The following is a 25,708-nucleotide window of genomic DNA, read 5'->3' on the forward strand; positions in this document are numbered from 1 at the left end:
GCATGCTCCCAGGCCCCTGCTGATTCTCCATCATCATTCTGAAGTAGCCACACAGAAAAAACAGTTACTGACCTGTTCTGGAACTGTTGTTGTTTGATAAGTGTTGCACATGTCCATTCCACTTCAGCTGAGTGTGGGCACAGAGCATCGGAGTTGGAGATTTTTCCCTTAGTGGTATCTGTTGGGGTGGAGCATGCACCCTCTGCTGCCTCACACTGCTGCACGATGGTATAAGGGGTGGAGCTACTCTCAGTTCCTTCTTACCAGAGACACTGATATTGAAGGAAAGGAAGGTGGTTCATGGGTCATTTTCATTGCACATGTCCATTCCACTTCAAGTAACTCACAAGTAGTTCAATCTGGAGGTGGGACTGGAGTCTACCTGAACAATGACTGAAGGACTATCTGTCCAAATTTTCTGTCTTTTTAGGAATGCTGAGAAATGGCACAATGAGTCACAAAGGTACGTACCGATGACCAAGTTGCAGCCCTCCAAAGGTCTAATGTAGGCGCTTGAGCCAGATAAGCTACAGAAGTTGCTGGAGATCTTGTGGAGTGTGCTAGCACTCTGCTTGGTGGGGTTATGTTGGCAGTGTCACAGCACACATGATTACAGGAGGAAATCCATAACAAAATCCTCTGAGTGGAGACGGGAGGCCCTTCATCTTGTCTGCAACTGCCATGAACAGTTGAGATGAGGCCCAAACTAAGGCCTGACCAAGTAAAAAGCTAACACCCTTCTGACATCTAAGGTATGGAATTTCTCTTTGTCCTTATGAGAATGAGGCTTACAAAAGAAAGCAGGCAAGTATATCACTTGATTGAGGAGGAAGTCCAACAGTACTTAAGTAAAAATTTTTGGATTCAGGCACAAGTATACATTGTCCTTATAAAAGACTGTGTAGGGAGGGTCAGCTACCAAAGCTTGTAACTCCCCACTCTTCTCGCAGGGGTAATTGCTACCAAAACCACCACTTTCACAGATATATGAAGGAAAGAGCAAATAGCCATTGATTCAAAGGGTGGACCCATCATCCTTGATAACACAAGATTTAAATCCCAGGGAGGGATAGGATCCACCACTTGGGGACATAATCTGTCCAGACCTGTTAAGAACCGGAACTCAATCACCTTGCAGTCTACCTGGCTCTTGAACCAACCTCTCACCAACCTGTTGTTCAGCTACGGGAATATGTGTACTCCTCTTTTTCTGAAGAACACAGCCACCACTGCTATGCATTTTTAAAATACTCATGAGGCCATGGATAGGCCAAATGGCAGGACTGTAAATTGATAAGGGAGGTAGTTGAGCAGAAATCTTAGGGATCTCCTGGGGGTTTGATGGATAGCCACATGGAAATACGCATTCCTTCAAGCTGAGGGCAATGTTGCTGGGATTCAGGAAGGGGATACTATAGGTTAGGGTGACCATACACACTTATTTTGTTTATATATTTGTTCAGTTCTTCACAGGTCTAGAATGGGTCTTAGGCCTTCATTTGCCTTTGAGATCAGGAAGTAAAGTGAATAAAATCCTTTTCTTTGGTGGAGGGCAGGAATGTCCGCTACAGCTCCCAAATGGAGAACAGACTGCATCTCTGGGAGGAGGACAGCCTCATGAGAGTCGTGTCTGAAGAGAGATGAGGAAGGAGGGATGGGAGGGAAGGACTGAAATAAACAGAAGGATGTATCCCCAATTCTACAGTGCTTAGAACCCATTGATCTGTGATAATATGGGTCCAAGCACATAGGAAGTAGGATAATCTGTTGGAAAACACAGGGGTAGGAGAAACTGGTGTGATGTAAACTGCCCTCAACCAGGCTGTCAAACCGACTGCTCAGCATTATTGGACTGCCTAGAAACAAAGAAGGACAATGAGGAGATAGAGGTCTCCTCCTATGATTCTTCCCCTTCTTCCTAGACTGGTCAGGGTGCCTAGACATGAATGACTAACATTACTGGTATGTTTGAGGGCGGAATTGTATTTCTTTAGGCAGAAAGCATATAAATCCCCAAAGACTGTGAAGTTTCTTGTCAGCCTGCTGAGATAAGAGGGTTGGACCCTCAAAGGAGAAATTCTGTATAGTCTGCTGGACCTCATGAGGAAGAACTGATGATGGAAGCCATGAACATTTGCGCACTATTACTGCAGGTGCCCTGGCTCTGGCTGCTGTATCCATCACATCCAACACAGCTTGAAGAGTGATCCTAGCCACCAGCCTGCCATCCTCCAATACAGTCTGAAACTCCCACCTGATACCTTCTGGTAATTTGTCCATGAATTTAAGAGCATTGCTGCGGAGCAAGGCTTGTTGATTTGAGATACGAAACTGCAGACCAGCAGTAGAATAAATCTTTCTACTAGGGCTGTCAATTAATCGCAGTTAACTCATGCGATTAACTCAAAAAGTTAATCATGATTAAAAAAATGAATCATCATTAATCGGAGTTTTAATTGCACTGTTCCCGGAACTGAAATTTATTAAATATTTTGGAAGTTTTTCTACATTTTCATATATATTGTATTATGTTGTAACTGAAATCAAAGTATATATTTTATTACAAATATTTACACTGTAAAATGATAAACAAAATAAATAGTATTTTTCAATACACCTCATACAACTACTGTACTGCACTGCAATCTCTTTGTCGTGAAAGTGCAACTTACAAATGTATTTTTTTATTACAAATGAACTCAAAAACAAAACAATGTAAACTTCATAGCCTACAAAGTCCACTCAGTCTTACTTCTTGTTCAGCCAATCACTAAGACAAATAAGTTTGTTTACATTTACAGGAGATAATGCGGCCCTCTTATTTACAGTGTCACCAGAATCTCCATTCAGTCCTCTTAGTTATCATTGGCAGAGATGATGGCATCTGCCACAATAGCCTTGTGGGCTTCCAAATACAGCTTTGTTTATAGGCAGAGCATACAAGATTGTCCCACTGACTCCAACATGTCCACCAGTCTATGGGAGCTCTCTTGCACTACCTCCTCCTGGATGTCTAGAGAGGAAGCAACCATCTTTAGCAGGACCTAGTAGGCCCTATAGTAATCCTAAAGAGAGGAAGCCACCACAGATATTGCTGCCTCATACGATGATGATGACAAGGAGATAAAAAGGGAGTTGAGATGGAGTCTCTTGTACCTCCTCTGTGGGAGGCTCTGTCAGGAAGGATGGTCAGGTTCAGTACCAACCTTGGATCGGGGGAGTAACCTCATGATTCTCTGCATGACAGCTATCCTAATGTCTGTTCAGGGATCTGGAGGGAGGAGGAAGCAGGGAGGCTCTGGTGCTGGGAGGGAACTTTCATGGGTTCCAGAACAGCCATTGGTAGGATAGGGGACCCCAACCTCTATCAGCCCATAGATCTGGGTCCTTGGACCACTGTGGGACCTCTGCCTGGTACCTCTTGTTGAGGGTGAGTGATGCCTTCTATTCCAGATGCGAGGGGCACAGGAGTCTACTTCCAACTCTGAGGAAGAGCCTAAGTTGCCTGACCAGGAAGGTGTAGAACCATGCAGTACTGAGGACTGGAAGTATGTCTCTGGAGATGTAGGTACCAGATACAGCTTGTTGGGCTTGCCTCTAGATGGCACTGGACAAGGAGGCACTGGACAGTCTGAAGTGGGCCCTTATATTGGGAGTTGGATACTGCTACTCGCAGAGGAGCCGAACAAAGACTGCAGATTCATCAGTACCAGAAGATTTGTCTCCAGAACAGCTGAAGAATCTGGTACTGAGAGGCATAGGAGATCCTGCACTGCAGCATATGCCTCTGGTGTTGTGGATACTCAACTGTTCTCCAAATGCTGCTAATGTTGCATCAAAGGGGTTGGTACCACAGAGTGGGTAGGCCTCGACCACAAAGGCACCAGGGTCAACGACCCCATGCAAGATGAAGTCGGTACCAGGGAGCATCTCTTCTCCAGGGACACTCTACCCTGCCCTCCAGCCTGCTTCCTGGCAGATGGAACTGGGGACCTTGATCTCCTGGTGGAGGGTGGCTCCTTTGAAGCATTTTGTCTGTGTTTCTTCCTCAGTAGTGGGGAAGGAGAGCAGCACTGACTCTCCACAATATTTGTATAGCCACTTCTGATAGAAACAGAAGCTTTTGGCTCCCGTCCTGAGTGGGAAGGCTCTGATGGTGGGCTGAAGGCTGCCTTCATGAGGAGGTAACACAGTCTCACCTCTTTGTCCTTCTTAGTCTGGGACTTGTAGTCTCTACATATTTTACACCTGTCCCAGATCGGGACCCTCCCCAAGGCACTTCGGACACGTGAAGTGAGGTCACACACCAGCACTGACTTCTTGCCGTGGATGCAAGGCTTAAAGCTCAAAGACAGAGGCATGCCCCAGTAATGGAAGCCAGTGGCCAGATACATGGGAACCAACACTCTAAGTCAGTGGCTCTCAACTTTTTCAGACTACTGTACCCCTTTCAGGAGTCTGATTCATCTTGTGTACCCCCAAATTTCACCTCACTTAAAAACAACTTACTTATAAAATCAGACATAAAAATACAAAAGTGTCACAGCACACGATTACTGAAAAATTGCTTACTTTCTCATTTTTACCATGTAATTATAAAGTAAATCAATTGGAATATAAATAATAGACTTGTATCTCAGTGCACAGTATATAGAGTGGTATAAACAAATCATGTCCATATGAAATTTTAGTTTGTACTGACTTGGCTGGGGCTTTTTATGTAGCCTATTGTAAAACTAGGCAAATATCTAGATGAGTTGATGTACCCTCTAGAAGCATAGACACTGACTTTGTGGGTGCTCCAGGGCTGGAGCACCCACAGAAAAAAAATTGGCAGATGCTTAGCACCCATCAGCAGCCAGTTCCTCTCTCCAAGTGTTTCCTGCCTGCTGGCGACCCCACCAATCAACTCCTCCCCCTCCCTCCCAGCATCTCCCGCCTGCCGCACATCAGCTGGAGAGGCGAGGTGGGAGTGGGGGATTTTGGGGGGGAAGGGGTGGAGTGGGGGCGAGGTCTGGGTCTGAGTGGGGATTGAGCACCACCGGGGCAAGAAGGAAGCCGGTGCCTGTGTCTAGAAGACTGCTAAATAACTCTGGTTGAGAACCAGTGCTCTAAGTAACATTAAATATCTAAAATAAATAAATAAATGAAACATATTGAAAAGCTCTATTAATTATGCCAAGCGCACTATAACTATATACAAAAAATCTGAAAGGGAGAACACTTGGAAAGCAAGTCAACACAATACCACTACCGATCATGGGAGGCAAGAAGGAACTGAGGCTGGTCAGGGCAGCTTCACCCTTTATATCATCACACAGCAGCATGAGCCAGTAGAGGACACATGAAACTCAACCTTATTGTTGGTCACAGCCACAGAGAACTGAACCGCCACCATCAACCAGAATTGTTAGTTGTCAACTTTCATTCTGTCCCTTGTGCATATGAATCATGATACAGTCTCCAGTGATAGGATCATGTACACAGATGAGGATAAGAAAATAATCGAACAGTTGCCATTAACTGAGCATCAACTATCTTGTATGAGGTGAGAGTACTGTGGAAAAAATACTGTGTAATCGTGTAATAAAAGACTATCTTAATTAAGCTTGCAAGGGAAACTTCAACTCTGGCATTACCTGAAATCTGAATGCTTGACTTTGCAACTATTCTGTTATTTGAGGAAATTTTTTTTTTAAATGCTATTTAGTTTTAAATGAATATCCACACAAAATGAGTGATCAAAACAAGAAGTGCTCTGGCTACTCACCTAGGTTATACCACATGTCTCTGATCTCAAACCCAATTTGCCTCCTCATGTCACCATACCTAAAAAGGAACACATTTCTTTATAAATGGCAGTAGGCAAAATGAACTGGATATGACAATTTGAGTAGCATTTAAAATTCTACTTGAACTTTTAAGATCCCTAAAATTCCTAAATACCAACTTATACTACTAATACAATTAGCACCATTCATTTAGTACTCTAAAATATACCATGGTTTAAGCCACCCAGAAGATGGTAGCATAGTCAGGAGCTCTGGCTCCCAGGCCTATGTTCTAATCTCTACAGTACTAGCTCTCCTTTAAAGAAATATATTGCAATTTCTACAAAAGAGAGCACAGAAACGAATCACCTGTGGGAATCTCTCTTTGCCATATCTGCGTATTACATAACTGTCCTTTAGGAGCATGGGGGTGGTTGTGTAGATTAATGAGAGTATTTTCCGTTTTTCAGTCTCCAATGATGGGAGAAAGCATACTGCACAGCTTTACAGCCTAAAGGATATTTTATTTTTATACATATTTTTAGCATTTCTAGATTGTCCTAGAAAATGAAATGAGAAACACATCACATCATCTTATACACTAAAGTCAGCAGCACAAAGCCACAATGATTCAGGATTTTTGGATTTGAAGTTTATGCTGGGATGCAGGGATGTCCTGAAATGGGGCTGATGGCACTAATGCTTCACTTCCCATGCCAATACTCACTACTTAGCAAACTATCATGGAGCCTCTCCACAGTAATGAAGATTGGGGCCCAATCCAGCTCTCAGAAATCAATGTAAAGCTCCCCATTGATTTTGATCGGGGCTGGATCAGGGTCTTAGTGAGTTCCTAGAATATATTTGCTTGATGGTGTATATATTTTTTAAAAACATTGCTTTTCTCATATTAGCAAAATCACAACATTTAGTAATTGGCAAAGGGTTGACCTGATATTAGTGTGGATTAAAGAGATTCTACTGTATTTTTACAAAGTTTGCTGCTATTTAACACTCACATAAAATCCCAGCTGAGTAGGAGTGATATTTGTTACACAAGTAAATAAAATCTTACGTTTCAAGACCCATGACTTTATTGGTTGCTGAGCAATTTCCTTTTTCGTTTTACTGCCTAGACAAATCTAATTCTATTAAAATTATAATTCGTAAAACCATTATCACAGCAAATTTTAATAACTAGACTTGTCCAAGACCTGGTCTATTTACTTTTATTATCAGACATGAAGAATATGGTGAAAGTCTGTTGATCTCTTACATTTCCTCCATAGTGCAGATCATACCACAGTTTTATGCACATGTTGGTGGAAAAAGAAACCCTTATAAGGTTCTCACCTTATATGGGTGTGTGAACAATCTCATTCACAATCTCTTGCTCCGAGATTAAAATATAAGGCATTTCCAGTCCGGCCACCTCCCAAATTCTCCCTGATCTTTACTCCTTGAATCTCCTACTGTTTCATGGCTGTATACAGGAGATGTGCATGTCTATATGCACAACACAGAGTTAATTTTGTGTATGTATGAAACATTATATACATACACAATTTATCATGCCAGTATTACCTCTACATACATGATGCATATGTACCTTATATTACACAAATAGACATATATATACACACACACACACATTCACAATTTAAATAAATAAATAAAGACACAGAGGGACAAATATATACTGTGGAGGTGATACCCATACAACAACTTGGAAAGGTCTGTAATTCTCACATACCCATGCAATTTCAAACATAATTTACTAGATGTCTATGACCACATTATCTACCTGCTAATCTAGCTGCCTGGGATTTATTCTAACATTCAATCCCTACTCTCCCAAACAGCTTCAGACACATATATTAAAAGTAAAAAACAAAAATAAAAATACAAAATCCTCAGCCTGCCAGAGAAGCATTTCCTCCTCTTAAAGTTACCCTTGCCTGAGGCTTGGGATGTGTAATATTCAGTCCTACGCAAGTAATTGCCTTTCTATATATAAAAATGTCATGATTTGAAGTCTCTTATCTTACAACCCTGTGGGGCAAGACACAGGAAGGTACCCAGCCTCCTCAGTGGGGTCCAACACTCCCATCTAGCTCTGGAAGGGTATGGGATTATGGATTTTAAGGCTGTATACAAGTTTTTAAATAAACCTCTGGAGGTTTTTATAGCCCTGTACAGTTGGACTCCAGGTTAATAACCTTGCTTTTCTAACACAGAGATATGACAAACAGTCCCAATAAAAACAAATGAAAACTCTCTGAGTTTACTACAGTAAAATAGCTGTAATTTATGTGGCACATAGAGAATACACAATAGTGCGGTATGAAGGTTTTATTAAAATGAGTTTGTGGGTCATCTACATAACTCAACTGTGACTCCACCTCTCATAAGTAATATCAGCATCCCAAACTCGTGTCTATAAAATACCATCCCATCATATATTCTTTCTCTGTAGTGTATGTGTGTATACATAATTATACACACACAATGGCTCAGATTTCAAAGCTATCACATGGGGATCGATTTCCATTGATTTTACTGCAAATTGGGTATCCAAATCCCTTAGGAACCTTTGAAAACCTCAACCTATATAAAAAATGCAAACTACCCAGATTTTTTTCAGACTGCAGTAAGGCAAGTCTTGAGGCATGGTTATCTAAGCATAATTATCAGACTTGGAATAAATAATGTTGAAATGGTGCTGGTGGTATGAGACACCACACTCCAGGAAGTTACAGCATCTCTCTGTTGTGATATGCTTGCCTATGCAGCTAAAGCTGATCTCATTGTGTTCTGTGAGTGGTTTGTGAACTCTTTGGGTTTTGAGAGATTTTGGGTGGAGAGAGGGATTGGCGGGGATTTTATGTGCCTCTGACTGGTAGGTGGTTGGACATAATTATTTAGATACCTAATTGCTACAGCTACATTCTTGCAGTGGCCACACAGTTTTCATGCCCCAGTCCAAGGCTGTATAATATGACAGATTAAGAAAACAAACCTCATTTAGGAGGGCTTTACTGTATTATGACCCAAAGGATTTGCCTTCTGAAAATGGCCTCAAACATCTACCACATATCCAGCTTTCAGTCTTTAGGCAATGTGCTCAACTAATCCTAACTTGTGGTCTTGTCAGAGATCCTATAGAGAGGAAATGATTTTACAACATTCAGGAGATGGCTGTCACTATAAGGCCAGGTTTACGCGACAAGGCTTCTTCCTGCACAGCTATCGCAGGGACAAAGGAAAGACAACAGGGAACATAGAGGGGAAATCAAATCAGTATCTTAGATGTCTGTATACACACAGTGATTACAAATAATGTTTTAATGGTCAAATAAAGCAAAGGTTCCAAAGCAAATGTCTCAAACATCATGGTGGGGTGAATTACAGCTTGAACAGCAATATCAAGGGTAAGGGCCCAGGCAGAGAGAGATGCGTCCTGGAAGTGAATGGATGGCTGCGCAAATTTTGTTGTGAGGAGGATTTTGCCTTCCTTGACCACAGGATCTTGTTCAGGAAAAAAGGACTGCTGAGTGTAGATAGGGTACACCTATTGAGGAAGGAGGAAAGTATCTTTGGATACAGATTGGCTAACCTGCTGAGCCAAACTTTAAACTAGGTTCTATGAGGGCAGGAAACAAAAGCCCATAGGTAAATCAAAAACACTGAGACCTGGGTGATGGGTGGGAAATCAGGGAGATCACGGGCAATTATAGCAGGGACAAAGGAGAGACAACAGGGAACACAGAGGGGAAATCAAATCGGTATCTTAGATGTCTGTATACAAATGGAAGAAGTATGGGGAATAAACAGAAAGAACTAGAAATACAAGTGAATAATCACAAAAAACAGTTACTTCTCATAACTGTTGTTCTTCAAGATGTGTTGTTCATGTCCATTCCACATTAGGTGTGCGTGCATCGTGTGCACAAGCTTCGGAAACTTTTTCCCTTAGCGGCTCCTGTCGGGCTGGCAGGGCCCCCCGAGTGGCGCCACTGCGCCGTGCATATATACCCCTGCTACCTGACTCCCTCCGGTTCCTTCTTGCCGGCGACTCTGACAGAGGGGTAGGAGGGTGGGTGGTGGAATGGACGTGAACAACACATCTCGAAGAACAACAGTTACAAGAAGGTAAGGAACCATTTTTTCTTCTTTGAGTGCTTGTTCACGTCCATTCCACATTAGGTGAATCATAAGCTTACTTCTGGAGGAGGGTAGGACTCACGGAACAACTGACTGGAGGACCGCTCTGCCAACCGCCGCATCCTCTCTGGCTTGCTGGTTGACTGCGCAGTGGGTCGTGAAAGTGTGCACCAAGGACCAGGTGGCTGCTCTGTGCCAGGAAAGCTGTGGAAGTCGCTTGTGCCCTGGTCAAGTGGGCCGTGACCGCCGGGCCGGAACACCTGCGAGCTCATAGCACACCCGGATGCAGCTTGTTATCCAAGACGAGATCTCCTGAGCCGACATGGGGAGGCCTTTCATCCTCTCGGCTACGGCCACGAACAGCTGCACAGATTTATGAAAGGGTTTGGTGCGCTCCAAATAGAACGCCAGCGCTTGACAGACATCCAGGGTGTGTAGGCTGCGGTGACTCGGGTCCGTACGGGGTTTTGGAAAAAACACGGGCAGACAAATGTCCTGGCTCAAATGGAATTGCGAGATCACCTTAGGGAGGAACTTGGGGTGCTGTCGGAGCTGCACCTTATCCTTGTGAAACACTGTATACGGTGGCTCAGAGGTGAGAGCCCTCAGCTCGGACACCCTTCTGGCCAAGGTAATGGGCACCAGAAATGCCACCTTCCAGGAAAGGTGGAGGAGGGAGCAGGTAGCGAGGGGCTCAAACAGGGGTCCCATGAGTTTAGAGAGGACCAAGTTAAGGTTCCAAGGAGGGACTGGGGGGCGTGAGTACGGAAACATCCTCTCCACTTCCTTTAAGGAACCGTCGTGGGAAAACACCGAACCCGCCGAAAACCCCAGATGGAAGGCGGAAATGGCTGCCAGGTGCACTCTAAGTGAGGACGGGGACCAGCCCCTGCTGCTTGAGGTGCAGGAGGTACTCAAGAATGGCTTGCACCGGGGCTTGGCACAGCTGCACCTGTCGGGGCTCACACCAACAGGAGAACCTTTGCCACTTGGCCGTATAGGTAGCCCTGGTAAAGGGTTTCCTACTGCCAAGCAGAATCTGCTGCACAGGAAGGAAGCACTGGCTCTCCAAGGCGTTTAGCCACAGAGCTTCCATGCCATCAGGTGTAGTGATTGCAGGTCAGGGTGGAGAAGCCGCCCACCGTCCTGCGTGATGAGGGCCCGGTATAGGGGCAAGACTACTGGGGCCTCCACTGACAGCTCTAGGAGCATTGTGTACCAGTACTGGTGGGGCCAACGCTGGGGCGTTGAGGACCACCGCCGCCCTGTCCCTGCGTACCTTGAGCAGAACCTTGTGTACCAAGGGAAGCGGGGGAAACGCATACATCAAGCCATCTCCCCACGGGATCGCAAACGCGTCTGCGACTGAGCCTGGGCTGTGGCCCTGGATTGAGCAGAACTGCGGACACTGGGCGTTGTCCCTGGTGGCAAACAGGTCTACCTGGGGAAACCCCACCTGTGGAAGAGCGAAAGCACAACATCCGCTCTGAGCGTCCACTCGTGCATGTGATACAACCTGCTGAGGTAGTCCGCCCGCTCGTTTTGCACCCCTGGGAGATAGAACGCCTCGAGGAGAATGGCATGGGCTATACAAAAGTCCCAGAGGAAGAGAGCCCTGTGACACAGCGGTGAGGAACGGGCCCCACCCTGCTTGTTTATATAAAACATGGCAGTAGTGCTGTTTGTCAGAACTGTCACGCTGTGACCACTCAGAGTGGCGTGAAAGGTCTGGCAGGCTAGATGAACAGCCCAGAGCTCCTTCACATTGATATGGAGTGACCGCTCTGCTCCAGACCACAAGCCTTGAGTCCTAAGGTCCCCCAGGTGAGCCCCCCTCCGTGGTCTGACGTGTCCGTCACCAGCATCAGGTCCGGCTATAGGGCGACAAAGGGGATGCCTTCGCAAACCAGAGGCTGGGACTGCCACCACCGCAGGAAATCCAGCACATCCCTTGGGGCTGTCACTACCAAGTCCAGGGGGTCCCTGCCTGGGCAGTACACCTGAGCAAGCCACGCCTGCAGAGTCCTGAGTCTCAGTCTGGCATGACTGACCACGTGCATGCATGCTGCCATGTGGCCCAGCAGCCGCAGGCAGCACCTGGCCGTTGTCGTTGGAAACTGGTGCAGTGAGGCCACCGCTTGCTGGATAGCTCGGAAGTGGGATTCTAGAAGGCTTGCCCTGGCCTGCGCCGAGACCAGGACCGCCCCTATGAATTCCACTCTCTGCGTGGGCACGAGAGTGGAGTTGGAGACATTGACAAGGAGCCCCAGCTCGCGGAACAATCTCAGGGCCACCTCCACGTGGCCCCGCACTTCCGCTTCGGATCGACTCGTCAGGAGCCAAACGTCAAGGTACGGGTAAACCCAAAACTTCTGCCTCCGTGAGAAGGCCGCCACCACCACCATACATTTCGTGAACACCCGCGGGGCCACAGCTAGACCGAACGGGAGAACCGCAAATTGGTAATGCTCTTGGTCCACGGTGAAGCTCAGGAACTGCCGATGAGATGGCTGGATGGCGATATGAAAGTACACGTCCTTCATGTCAAGGGCAGCGTACCAGCCTCCCGGATCCAGGGAAGGGATGACGGTGCCCAGAGAGAACCATGTGGAACCCGGCCTTGACTAGGAACTTGTTGAGCTTTCGCAGGTCTAAAATGGGACGAAGGTCCCCTTTGCCTTGGGGATGAGGAAGTACCGGGAGTAGAAACCTATCCCCCTTAGGCCGCGTGGCACCACCTCTACCGCCCCCCCCCCCCCCGTAGCAGCGAGCGAACCTCCTTCTCTAGGAGATGCTCATGAGAGGGGTCCCTGAAGAGGGACGGGGAAGGGGGGTGGGAGGGAGGGAGGGAAGAGAATTGCAGCGAGTACCTGTTCCGTACCGTGCATAAGACCCAACGGTCCGATGTAATGATGGACCATGCATGGGAGAAACGGGTCAGGCGGTTTAGGGAACAAGGGGATGGATCCAGTGGCTGGTCTGGTACACTGTTCTCGAGCGCACCTTCAAAAGCCTGGCTTAGAGCCCGGCTGGGATTTGTGCTGACCCTGGTTCTGGCCCGGCACATTATTGTTATTATTGTTGTTGCCTGTTATCCCTGCCTCGCCTATGGTAAGGCTCATGCCTATGACGAGGCTGGTACTGATGCTGAGGGAGAGGCTGTGGCTTAAAGGGCTTCCTCTGCATCACCGGGGTGTGCATACCTAGTGACTTAAGTGTAGCCCTCGAGTCCTTGAGGTTACGCAGCCTTGCGTCTGTCTGGTCCGAAAAGAGCCCGGGCCTTTCAAAGGGGAGGTCCAGAAGTGTACTCTGGACCTCAGGCGGCAGACCTGACTCCTGCAGCCATGCTGAGCGCCTCATGATCACCTCCGACACGATTGTTCTGGCAGCCATGTCTGCTGAATCTAGGAAGGCCTGGAGAGAGGTCTTAGCCACTGCCTTGCCCTCGTCCACCAGGGCCGTAAACTCCTTGGGAACCTTGTGGGAGGCTGTCCTTAAACTTCCCCACCGCTGCCCAGGAGTTAAAATTATGCCTGTTGAGAATGGCCTGCTGGTTAGCAATCCTCAACTGAAGGCCCCCTGACAAGTACACCTTTCTGCCAAAAAGGTCCAGGCGTTTTGCCTCCTTGGCCATAGGTGTCGGGGTCTGTTGACCATGGAGTTCCCTTTAGTTCACCGCCGAGACCACCAGGGAGCCCGGACTTGGGTGGCAAAATAAGAATTCGTAGCCCTTTGATGGGGCAAAGTATTTGTGCTCCACATCCTTGGCCGTTGGAGCGCTGGAGGCCGGGGTCTGCCATATAGTCTTATAATTCGATTGGATGGTCTTAATGAGCGGGAGTGCTATTCTAGATGGACCTTCAGGGCTCAAAATGTCCATGATGAGGTCCTCCTGCTCAACTGTCTCCTTGGCCTGCAGCCCCAAGTTCTGGGCGACCCTACGCAGTAGCTCCTGGTGGGCTCTGTAGTCTATGGGTGGAGGGCCGGACACTGCTGTTCCCGCCACTGCCTCATCCGGGGATGATAAAGAGGTTAGCAGCTGCTCAACCCCCTCTGGCTGGTCCTCCTGCTCCCCTTCTCCCGCGGGAGGGGCCTCCGGCTCGGGCCAGGGCGGGAGACATTGGGGTGGCACCAGACTCGGTGCTGGTCTCTCCAGTTTACCCAGGGAGGATGCTGGAGGCCTGGATACTGTAGCTTCCGGCGCCGTCGGGCGTCGGTGCGGGGACCGGGACCGTGGCACCGAGTAGCTCACCCTGGACGGGGCCCCTTGGCGCTGTTGATAGACCCAAGGAGTCCAAAAGGGCCAAAGACTTGCTGGAGCTCGACTGGGACCAACTCTGGGAGCAGTGCCGGGACGGTGTCCTCGAACGGCACACCATTGCCGGCTTGCCCCTCGACAACACCCGTGGCATGGGTGTCGGAGGATTCTCCCTGTATGGGAGGGGGCTCGTCACTGACAGCTCAATGAGGTCCTTTGCCGCCTCAAAGGTGCCAGGCGTGGAGGGCTGATCCATTAAGTTCTTGAGCCCATCGTCCGCACTGAGCTCACTTAAGCCTGGGCTCAGCGGGACTTGTGGTGCCGAAGCCACCATTGCCAGCGCCGGTACAGAGGCCTTCCCACTCTTATCGGTGCTCAGGGCTTTGGAAGGCACCGGCCTCCTATGCGGGGAATGTCTGCACCTTCCTTTTGGCTGTGCCGTGGGCCGCACCGGGGAGGACGAGCGGTGCCGGGGCCTAGTCTGGCACTGTGGGGTGGACAGCTTTCGGTATTTAGCCGGTGCCGGGTCTCCCGACGGCTCTGGGGCACTACACACCGAGGATGCCGGAGCAGGCGTCGGGCGCTCCGGGCTTGGTGGCTGCAATGTGGCTTCCATCAACAACTGCTTTAAACGAAAGTCTCTTTCTTTCTTTGTTCTTGGCTTGAACGCCTTGCACATCTTACATCGCTCAGTTTGATGTTCTTCCCCCAGGCAACGTAGACACGAGCCGTGGGGGTCACTAACTGGCATATGCTTGCGGCACATGGCACAAGCCTTAAACCCGTGGGCCTGCGGCATGCCCCAGAGCCCGGGGTGGGTGCTGGAAGCCTCCAAGCACCTAATCACTTAAGTGTCCACAACAAAGGTATGCTAACTAACGGATAACAGCTATCTATAAGAGAAAGGCTAAGGGACTGCTCTCATACAAGAGAGAGAGGTTGTTCCAACCCCATCACGGAGGGTAAGAAGGAACTGGAGGGGGTCGGGCGGCAGGGGTATATATGCACGGCGCAGTGGCGCCACTCGGGGGGCTCCCCCGGCCTGATGGGAGCCACTAAGGGAAAAAGTTTTCGACGCTCGTGCACGCAATGCATGCACACCTAATTTGGAATGGACGTGAACAAGCACGCGAAGAAAAACTATGACATAGTTGGTATCACAGAGACTTGGTGGGATAATGCATATGGATGGAATACTGGTGTAGAAGGGTACATCTTGCTCAGGAAGAACAGTCTGAGGGGAAAAAAGGGAGTAGGTGTTGCCTTGTGTATTAAAGATGTATACACTTGTATTGAAGTTGAGATGGAAACAGGAAGAGACTTGTTGAAAGTCTCTCGGTAAATATAAAAAACCAAGGGTGATGTCATGGCAGGGATCACCTAACCAGGAAGAAGAGGTTGATGAGGCTCTTTTTTAAACAATTAACAAAATTATCCAAAGCATAGGTCTTGGTGGTGATGGGGGACTTCAACTACCCAGTTATTTGTTGGGAAAATAATACAACAGGGCACAGATTATCCAACAAGTTCTTGGAATGCATTGAGACAACTTTTTATTTCAGAAGATGGAGAAAATAACTAGGGGAGAGGTTGTTCTAGATTTTATTTTGACAAATAGGGAGGAACTGGTTGAGAATTTCAAGGTGGCAGGCAGCTTGGGTGAAAGTGATCATGAAATGATAGTGTTCATGTCACGGTTCCTTCCCCACTCTGAACTCTAGGGTACAGATGTGGAGACCTGCATGAAAACCTCCTAAGCTTACTTTTACCAACTTAGGTTAAAACTTCCCCAAGGTACAAACTATTTTACCCTTTGCCCTTGGACTTTCACTGCCACTGCCACTCACTTCGTCCGAAAGCTCATGCTCAAATAAATTGGTTAGTCTCTAAGGTGCCACAAGTACTCCTTTTCTTTTTGCGGATATCTAGCTAGATTACTTACTGAGTTCTAAGACTCCATTCCTGTTCTGTCCCCGGCAAAAGCATCACACAGACAGACACAGACCCTTTGTTTTTCTTCCTCCTCCCAGCTTTTGAAAGTATCTTGTTTCCTCATTGGTCATTTTGGTCAGGTGCCAGCAAGGTTATCCTAGCTTCTTAACCCTTTACAGGTGAAAGGATTTTTCCTCTGGCCAGGAGGGATTTTAAAGGCGTTTACCCTTCCCTTTATATTTATGACAGTTCATGATTCTAAGGAATGGTAGGAGGAAAAAGAGCAGTATAAAGACAATGGATTTCAAGAGGGCAGACTTTAGTAGCGAGCTGGTAGATAAGATCCCATGGGAAGCAAGTCTAAGGGGAAAAACAGTTTGAGAGAGCTGGCAGTTTTTCAAAGAGACATAATTAAGGGTATAAGAGCAAACTGTTCCACTGCGTAGGAAAGATAAGAAGTATGACGAGACCACCCTGGCTTAATCAGGAGATCTTCAATGATCTGAAACTCAAATAAGTGTCCTATAAAAAGTAGAAACTAGGTCAAATTACAAAGGATGAATATAAAAAGCAAGACAAGCATGTAGGGACAAAATTAGAATGGCCAAGGCACAAAATGAGATTAAACTAGCTAGAGACATAAGGGTAACAAGACAAGAACAGAAAATGTGGAAATGGCAGAAGTGCTAAATGCTTTTTTCGCTTCAGTTTTCACCAAAAAGGTTATTAGCAATCAGACAGCTAATATAGTGAATGTCAGTGTAAATGGGGTAGGATCTGAGGCTAAAATAGGGAAAGAACAAGTAAAAAATTACTTAGACAAGTTAGATGTCTTCAAGTTGGCAGGACCTGATGAAATACATCCTAAAATACTCAAGGAGCTGACTGAGGAGATATCTGAGCCATTGGTGATTATCTTAGAAAGTTCATGGAAGATGGGAGAGATTTCAGAGGACTGGAAGAGGGCAAATAAGAGTGCCAGTCCATAAAAAGGGGAATAAAGACAACCCAGGGAATTACAGACAAGTCATCTTAACTGCAGTACACAGAAAGAAAATGGAGCAAATAATCAAACAATCAATTTGCAACCCCCTAGAAGATAATACGGTGATAAGTAACAGTCACATGGATTTGTCAACAACAAATTATGTCAGATCAACCTAACAGCTTTCTTTGACAGGGCAACAAGCCTTCTGGATGGGAGGGAAGTGGTAGATGTGGTATATCTTGACTTCAGTAAGACTTTTGATACTGTTTTTGATGATCTTCTCATAAATAAACTAGGGAAATATAGCCTAGATGAAGCTACTATAACGTGAGTTCATAACTGGTTGAGCTGGTAAGGCATATTGAGTGGGGTCCCACATGGATAGGTCCTGCATCTAGTTCTGATCAATATCTTCATCAATGGTTTAGATAATGGCATAGAGAGTACACTTATAAAGTTTGCAGACAATACCAAGCTGGGAGGGGTTGCAAGTGCTTTGGTGGATAGGATTGAAATTCAAGATGATAAATTGGAGAAATGGTCTGAGGTAAACAGAATGAAATTCTATAAGGACATATAAAGTACTCCACTTAGGAAGGAACAATCAGTTGCACACATACAAAATGGGAAAGGACTGCCTCAGATGGAGTACTGTGGGATCTGGGGGGCATAGTAGATCACAAGCTAAATATGAGTCAACACTGTTGAAAAAAAAGCAAACATCATTCTGGGATATATCAGCAGTAGCGTTGTAAGCAAGACACAAGAAGTAATTCTTCTGCTCTGCTCCTTGCTGATATGGTCTCATTTGGAATAGTGTATCCAGCTCATTTCACTGTATCCAGTTCTGGGCATCACATTTCAGGAAAGATGTGGACAAATTGGGGAGCAACAAAAATGATTAAAGGTCAAGAAAACATGACCTATGAAGACAGATTGAAAAAACTGGGTCTGTTTCATCTGGAGAGGAGAAGACTGAGGGGGGACATTATAACAGTTTTTAAGGACATCAAACATTGGTACAAGGAGGAGGATGAAAAATTGTTCTCCTTAAACTCTGAGGATAGGACAAGAAGCAATGGGCTTAAATTGCGGCAAGGGAGGTTTAGGTTGGACATTAGGAAAAACTTCCTGTCAGAGTCGTTAAGTTCTGGAACAAATTGCCTAGGGAGGTTGTAGAATCTCCGTCATTGGTGGCTTGTAAGAACAGGTTAGACAAATATCTGTCTGGAATGGTCTAGTTACAATGTAGTCCTACCTTGAGTACAAGGGACTGGATTAGATGACCTACTGAGGACCCTTCCAGTCCTACACTTTTATGATTCTATGATTTAGATTCCATGGAGGAGTAATTGATCTTTCCTTTGGTTAAAATAAAGATTCAGCGTTAAAAATGTGATCGCATTTAATCCTAATGATGAATCTTACCTGTTGCCTCCCATACCACTTATGGTTGCCATCTGGTTGTAGCCTAAAAGGGCTCTGAGATTTGGGCCATGACATGATTTCTTGGACATTTTGTGGGGTGAGAGCTGGTGCCAAGAGGGGGACTGTAGGGTAGGAGGGTCTCTCAACAGCAAAGCATTCAACTCTGGGCAGAGTTGGTTTCAAAGGCTGTGAAGATGGCTCTACAGGTCCTAGCAACAAAGGTTTCCTTGCTTCAGCTGAGTGCTGTGTGGGCAGGAGGACAGAGAATTAGGAAAGGGAGGACCTCTAGTTTGGCTGGGTTGGGGTAGAACAGGAGGAAAGGTAGCAGAAAGTATAGGGGATCTGGTGTAAATTGCTCCTTCCTTCCCCCTCCCAGGTCTCTCACTGAATACTCTCACTGGAGTTTTGCTGGGACTTTACCTCCCCTCACCGAGACGGCCCAACCCACAAGGGGGTTCTTCATGAACCAGTTAAAGAAATGCCCCATAGGTTGAGTAGCACTACACTGAGCTATGCTGCCTCTTACCATAACCCAGACATACTGCACTTTTGTACTGTCAGGCAAAACTAACAGTGATACAAAAGACTACATAAGCACAGGGGTGCTGATACACACGTGGTGAGGGAACCATAATATTGAACTTCCTAACACGTGTGCCATTAATGCAGTGTTTTGGTTGGAAATTTAAATACAGATTTTTTGCACTAATTTATTAAAAATATTTCGATTTTGAAAGAGCCCACACACATTGTTTAAAACCACTACATTGATTTTTATTGTCTCTAGCTTATTTGCTCAGTGAAGAAAGGGCACACTATGCCTGAATTTAAAGAAATGAAGGCAGTAATACAGTGGGCAAATCCTCTGTGTTCCCAAATCTGTGTGTCTTCTCCTTTTGACAGGTTTTATTTGCTGTGAAATTTAGAACTTAATCCAGACAGTTCAAATTCCCTGTCCAGAGGTAGGCAATGTAATCCCTTTTGACCAGGAAACCATACAAGTCTGCAGCTATGCAACAAAACATTCTTCAGGGATATCACAGTGACACTGACTGTAGTTATGAAATTTCACTGTAAAAGGCATTTAGGAATTAGGCAATAAAGAATACAAGTGAAATAAGACTAGAATAAGCACAAACCTACAGCGGCTTTAAAAAAAATCCTTACTTTTAGAATTTGTTCATACTTCTGAAAGTCTTGACTATGAACAGACTGCAGCATGGTAGGAATATATGCTATATTTGATTCATAGTTTTAAAACCAACATTTTCATTACATCATGATTACATATAAATTTGTATGAATTTATCTAAGGAACCAAAGTAAAATTATGTTAACAGTCCCTTAAATTCTTACCCATGATTTTATATTGGGAATAGGACTTACTTGTTAAGTATTTTGGCTCTTTTGGCACTTGAAAAATTCTCCAGTTGTAAAGATTCTTGTGTAAGAAAAGCAACAGCCAGGTGGAAGTAGTTGTTCCAAAGCTGAAAATCAGAGAGAGGACAAGAATAAATACTATTAAATCGCTGAAGTGTTCTTCTGCACACCTACAAAACATCTTAAAATACATAATTTATGCATATAAATATTAATAGAAAAAATAGACATTGTCTTCTTGAAGAGATCTTAGTCCATCTCCATGCTGTTCGTATGTTTAATGAAACACAATGGTCCATTTACACAAAATCAAAGGCACTTTGATTATTCAAACACATGAGATATGAATACGAGTGTGTATGTTTTATATATATTTTACACACCCATAATATCATGCATATATGAGACTGTGTGTGTGTGTGTGTGTGTGTGTGTGTGTGAGAGAGAGAGAGAGAGAGAGATTTAAGTTTACTGAATGTCTATTAAAGCATGCTGAAGGACAGATAGGGCTGGCTACTCCTTGTGCAATTATCTTTAGAAATGCTTACAGGAACATAAGTCTGGAAGGGACCTCCTAGGTCATCAAGTCTGGTCCCCTGCTATCACAGGCAATCCCATCCTATCATCCCATTCATAAATGTATCAAACTCCATCTCAAAATTAATTAGGTTGTTTGCTCCGATCACTCCCATGGAAAGCTGTTCCAGAACCTCACTCCTCTAATGGTTAGAAAGCTTCTTCTAATTTACAGCTTAAACTTATTCATGATCAGTTTATACCCATTTGTTCTTGTGCTAAGATTTTCCTTAATTTTAAATAATTCTTTTCTCTCTCTGGGGTGCCCCCCCGCTGCCCTGACGAACTTATAAAGAGCAATCATATCCCCTCTCAACCTTAATTTTGCTAGTCTAAACAAGCCAAGCTCTTTTAGCTCCTGTCCTAAGATAGGATGAACAGATGAATGGAGAACCTAACAGCCCTTATAGTTCATCCTTCTATGCCACTGTTCCACTTTGAAGTCACCTTTCTTGAACTTGGGTGACCAGAACAGTACACAGTATTCCAAATGAGATCTTATCAATACCTTGTATAATGGCATTAACACTCCCCTATTTTTACTGGAAAAACCCTACCTCATACATCCTATGATCACATTTGCCTTTTCCATGGCTACATCACATTGGTGGCTCATAGTTATCTGATGATCGACTAATACACCCAGGTTCTTCTCCTCCTCTGTTGTTTCTAACTGATGAGCCTCCAGCTTATAGTAGAATTTCTTGTTATCAGTCCCTAAATGCACAAACTTGCATTTTGTACTATTAAATTTCATCCCATTTCTATTACTCCAATCCTCTAAGTCAGGCAGTTCTTCCTGTGTAATATTCCAATCCTTCCCTGTATTGATTATGCCTCCCCACTTCATGTCATCAGCAAGTTTCATTAGCACACTCCTCCTTTTTGTGCCAAGGTCATTAATGAAAGTATGAAATAAAATCAGTCCCAAGACCGATCCTTGAGGAACTCCACTAGTAACTATCAAAGGAAGTTTCCTATAATAAATCTCAACATTATTAAGGTACTGTGATTTGTTAACAGTCTCCAGCCCGCATTCCACTGTGCGTGGCTACCTCAGAATTTGGTTTCAGAGAACCATTGCCAGTGTTCGCTCCTGTTGACACACTATCCACTCAGACCTCAAAGCATTTTCCTATGTATTTTCTGAAGCACTCTGCATACTTACAGGGCTCTATAAATAAAGAAAAAAAGTGTGTCCATTTATCTGATTAAAAACTAAATTTATATGCAAATTAGGTATGGCCCTCAAGCTCTCGAGAAGTTGCCAACAGGTCTCCCAGTGCTGTAAAGGTTGTGCAAGATCAATGTATTTATTTTTGCAGTGGCAGACATAATGTACAGTTTACTTATTGGAAATATAATTTTTTCAATACTCTATTAAAATATATAATCGATTTTTAAAAGTCTACTACTATAAAGAAATCTCTGGGTGACACAAACAAAATAAATTAGTTTAGTCTGGTATCTCTTATACTATCTCCTAAACCAGAGCAACATTCAGAGCAAGGGAGAGGAGGGAAGGAGTCTGGTTATGGCTCACCAGTTCTCTGGGCTAGCCCCAGATTCAACACGACATTCAGCAGCTCCCAAGGTGCTCTAAGTGATGCCACTGGCATAGGGTTTTTAATGGGTCCTGTGCTAGTGGAGGATAGGCATAGATCATAGAATCATAGAATATCAGGGTTGGAAGAGACCCCAGAAGGTCATCTAGTCCAACCCCCTGCTTGAAGCAGGACCAATTCCCAGTTAAATCATCCCAGCCAGGGCTTTGTCAAGCCTGACCTTAAAAACCTCTAAGGAAGGAGATTCTACCACCTCCCTAGGTAACGCATTCCAGTGTTTCACCACCCTCTTAGTGAAAAAGTTTTTCCTAATATCCAATCTAAACCTCCCCCACTGCAACTTGAGACCATTACTCCTCGTTCTGTCATCTGCTACCATTGAGAACAGTCTAGAGCCATCCTCTTTGGAACCCCCTTTCAGGTAGTTGAAAGCAGCTATCAAATCCCCCCTCATTCTTCTCTTCTGCAGGCTAAACAATCCCAGCTCCCTCAGCCTCTCCTCATAAGTCATGTGTTCTAGACCCCTAATCATTTTTGTTGCCCTTCGCTGGACTCTCTCCAATTTATCCACATCCTTCTTGTAGTGTGGGGCCCAAAACTGGACACAGTACTCCAGATGAGGCCTCACCAATGTCGAATAGAGGGGAACGATCACGTCCCTCGATCTGCTCGCTATGCCCTTACTTATACATCCCAAAATGCCATTGGCCTTCTTGGCAACAAGGGCACACTGCTGACTCATATCCAGCTTCTCGTCCACTGTCACCCCTAGGTCCTTTTCCGCAGAACTGCTGCCTAGCCATTCGGTCCCTAGTCTGTAGCTGTGCATTGGGTTCTTCCGTCCTAAGTGCAGGACCCTGCACTTATCCTTATTGAACCTCATCAGATTTCTTTTGGCCCAATCCTCCAATTTGTCTAGGTCCTTCTGTATCCTATCCCTCCCCTCCAGCGTATCTACCACTCCTCCCAGTTTAGTATCATCCGCAAATTTGCTGAGAGTGCAATCCACACCATCCTCCAGATCATTTATGAAGATATTGAACAAAACCGGCCCCAGGACCGACCCTTGGGGCACTCCACTTGATACCGGCTGCCAACTAGACATGGAGCCATTGATCACTACCCGTTGAGCCCGACAATCTAGCCAGCTTTCTACCCACCTTGTAGTGCATTCATCCAGCCCATACTTCCTTAACTTGCTGACAAGAATACTGTGGGAGACCGTGTCAAAAGCTTTGCTAAAGTCAAGAAACAATACATCCACTGCTTTCCCTTCATCCACAGAACCAGTAATCTCATCATAAAAGGCGATCAGATTAGTCAGGCATGACCTTCCCTTGGTGAATCCATGCTGGCTGTTCCTGATCACTTTCCTCTCATGCAAGTGCTTCAGGATTGATTCTTTGACGACCTGCTCCATGATTTTTCCAGGGACTGAGGTGAGGCTGACTGGCCTGTAGTTCCCAGGATCCTCCTTCTTCCCTTTTTTAAAGATTGGCACTACATTAGCCTTTTTCCAGTCATCCGGAACTTCCCCCATTCGCCACGAGTTTTCAAAGATAATGGCCAATGGCTCTGCAATCACAGCCGCCAATTCCTTCAGCACTCTCGGATGCAACTCGTCCGGCCCCATGGACTTGTGCACGTCCAGCTTTTCTAAGATGAACTCTGCTCTGTGACATCCTCTACCTGCCTTCCCCAGACCAGGAAGGGAGGAGTGCTACGGGTGGAGCACCCAGTTGTGGCATGTCTGTGCCAGCAGGGAGTTCTCTGACAGCAGACAGCTGCACATTGGTAAACAGATTATGGCCCTTTTGCACTATTGCTGTAAAGAGAATCTGGCCCACCATATTATTCAGGCTGACTGAACAGTGGAAATGACGGTTCCACACTGAGAAACCCTGCACTGGATCTTCAAATATTTAAATCTGGCAGTGTTAGCTGATCTCAATTGTCAAGACAGAACAAAAGCAGAGATGCAGTCTTTACAGCAGTCAGGTCCCAAATCAGTGCAGAGTTCTTCAGATCAATAGTTATATTGATACTGAATTATGTTGATATTAATAGTTATACTGATACTGAATTAAGAGAGCACTAGTTACTCCGCACAAACTGTCTGTGTGGACACTTCTATTGTGCACTAAAAGTTCCTTTGTGCGCATTAGCTTAATACACTTTGGAAATGTACTAAGCTAAACCACCTCAGGGCACCCTTTGTGCACAGTAAGTGTGTCCACATAGGGATTTATTGCTGACTAGCTTGTGCACTTTAAATTCACACCTTAGCTTACTGAGCACTAACTTCCCCGTGCGTCTTCATCCAAACCTCACACTCAGGCAGACATTAGTAAAATTGACAGGTTTCAGAGTAACCAGCCGTGTTAGTCTGTATTCGCAAAAAGAAAAGGAGTACTTGTGGCACCTTAGAGACTAACCAATTTATTTGAGCATAAGCTTTCGTTAGCTACAGCTCACTTCATTGGATGCATACTGTGGAAAATACAGAAGATGTTTTTATACACACAAACCATGAAAAAATGGGTGATTATCACTACAAAAGGTTTTCTCTCCCCCCACCCCACTCTCCTGCTGGTAATAGCTTATGTAAAGTGATCACTCTCCTTACAATGTATATGATAATCAAGGTGGGCCATTTCCAGCACAAATCTAGGTTCTCCCCCCCCCCCCCCCACACACACACACAAGTCCACTCTCCTGTTGGTAATAGCTTATGTAAAGTGATCACTCTCCTTACAGTGTGTATGATAATCAAGGTGGGCCATTTCCAGCACAAATCCAGGGTTTAACAAGAACATCTGGGGAGGCGGGGGTAGGAAAAAACAAGGGGAAATAGGTTACCTTGCATAATGACTTAGCCACTCCCAGTCTCTATTCAAGCCTAAGTTAATTGTATCCAATTTGCAAATAAATTCCAATTCAGCAGTCTCTCGCTGGGAGTCTATTATTGAAGTTTTTCTGTTGTAATATCGCAACTTTCATGTCTGTAATCGCATGACCAGAGAGATTGAAGTGTTCTCCGACTGGTTTATGAATGTTATAATTCTTGACATCTGATTTGTGTCCATTTATTCGTTTACGTAGAGACTGTCCAGTTTGACCAATGTACATGGCAGAGGGGCATTGCTGGCACATGATGGCATATATCACATTGGTGGATGTGCAGGTGAACGAGCCTCTGATAGTGTGGCTGATGTTATTAGGCCCTGTGATGGTGTCTCCTGAATAGATATGTGGGCACAGTTGGCAACGGGCTTTGTTGCAAGGATAGGTTCCTGGGTTAGTGGTTCTGTTGTGTGGTATGTGGTTGCTGGTGAGTATTTGCTTCAGGTTGGGGGGCTGTCTGTAGGCAAGGACTGGCCTGTCTCCCAAGATTTGTGAGAGTGTTGGGTCATCCTTCAGGATAGGTTGTAGATCCTTGATAATGCGTTGGAGGGGTTTTAGTTGGGGACTGAAGGTGATGGCTAGTGGCGTTCTGTTATTTTCTTAGTTAGGCCTGTCCTGTAGTAGGTGACTTCTGGGGAACTCTTCTGGCTCTATCAATCTGTTTCTTCACTTCTGCAGGTGGGTATTGTAGTTGTAAGAATGCTTGATAGAGATCTTCTAGGTGTTTGTCTCTGTCTGAGGG

General features: G+C 45.4%; 1 protein-coding gene across 2 annotated transcripts in view; it reads right to left on the reverse strand.

The window, feature by feature from the left end:
• The window catches only part of DOCK1 (dedicator of cytokinesis 1), a 563,486-nt gene that overhangs the window by 125,791 nt on the left and 411,987 nt on the right, over positions 1 to 25,708 (reverse strand). For both annotated transcript variants that reach the window (XM_048857028.2, XM_048857026.2), the window contains exons 31-32: positions 19,928 to 20,028; positions 5,771 to 5,829 (exon numbers count right to left, since the gene is read on the reverse strand). In XM_048857028.2, the coding sequence (XP_048712985.1) occupies positions 5,771 to 5,829; positions 19,928 to 20,028 (160 nt within the window). The remainder of the gene's footprint in view (positions 1 to 5,770; positions 5,830 to 19,927; positions 20,029 to 25,708) is intronic.

The sequence above is a fragment of the Caretta caretta genome, chromosome 7 (assembly GCF_965140235.1).
Source record: "Caretta caretta isolate rCarCar2 chromosome 7, rCarCar1.hap1, whole genome shotgun sequence".
NCBI classification, from domain to species: Eukaryota; Metazoa; Chordata; order Testudines; family Cheloniidae; genus Caretta; species Caretta caretta.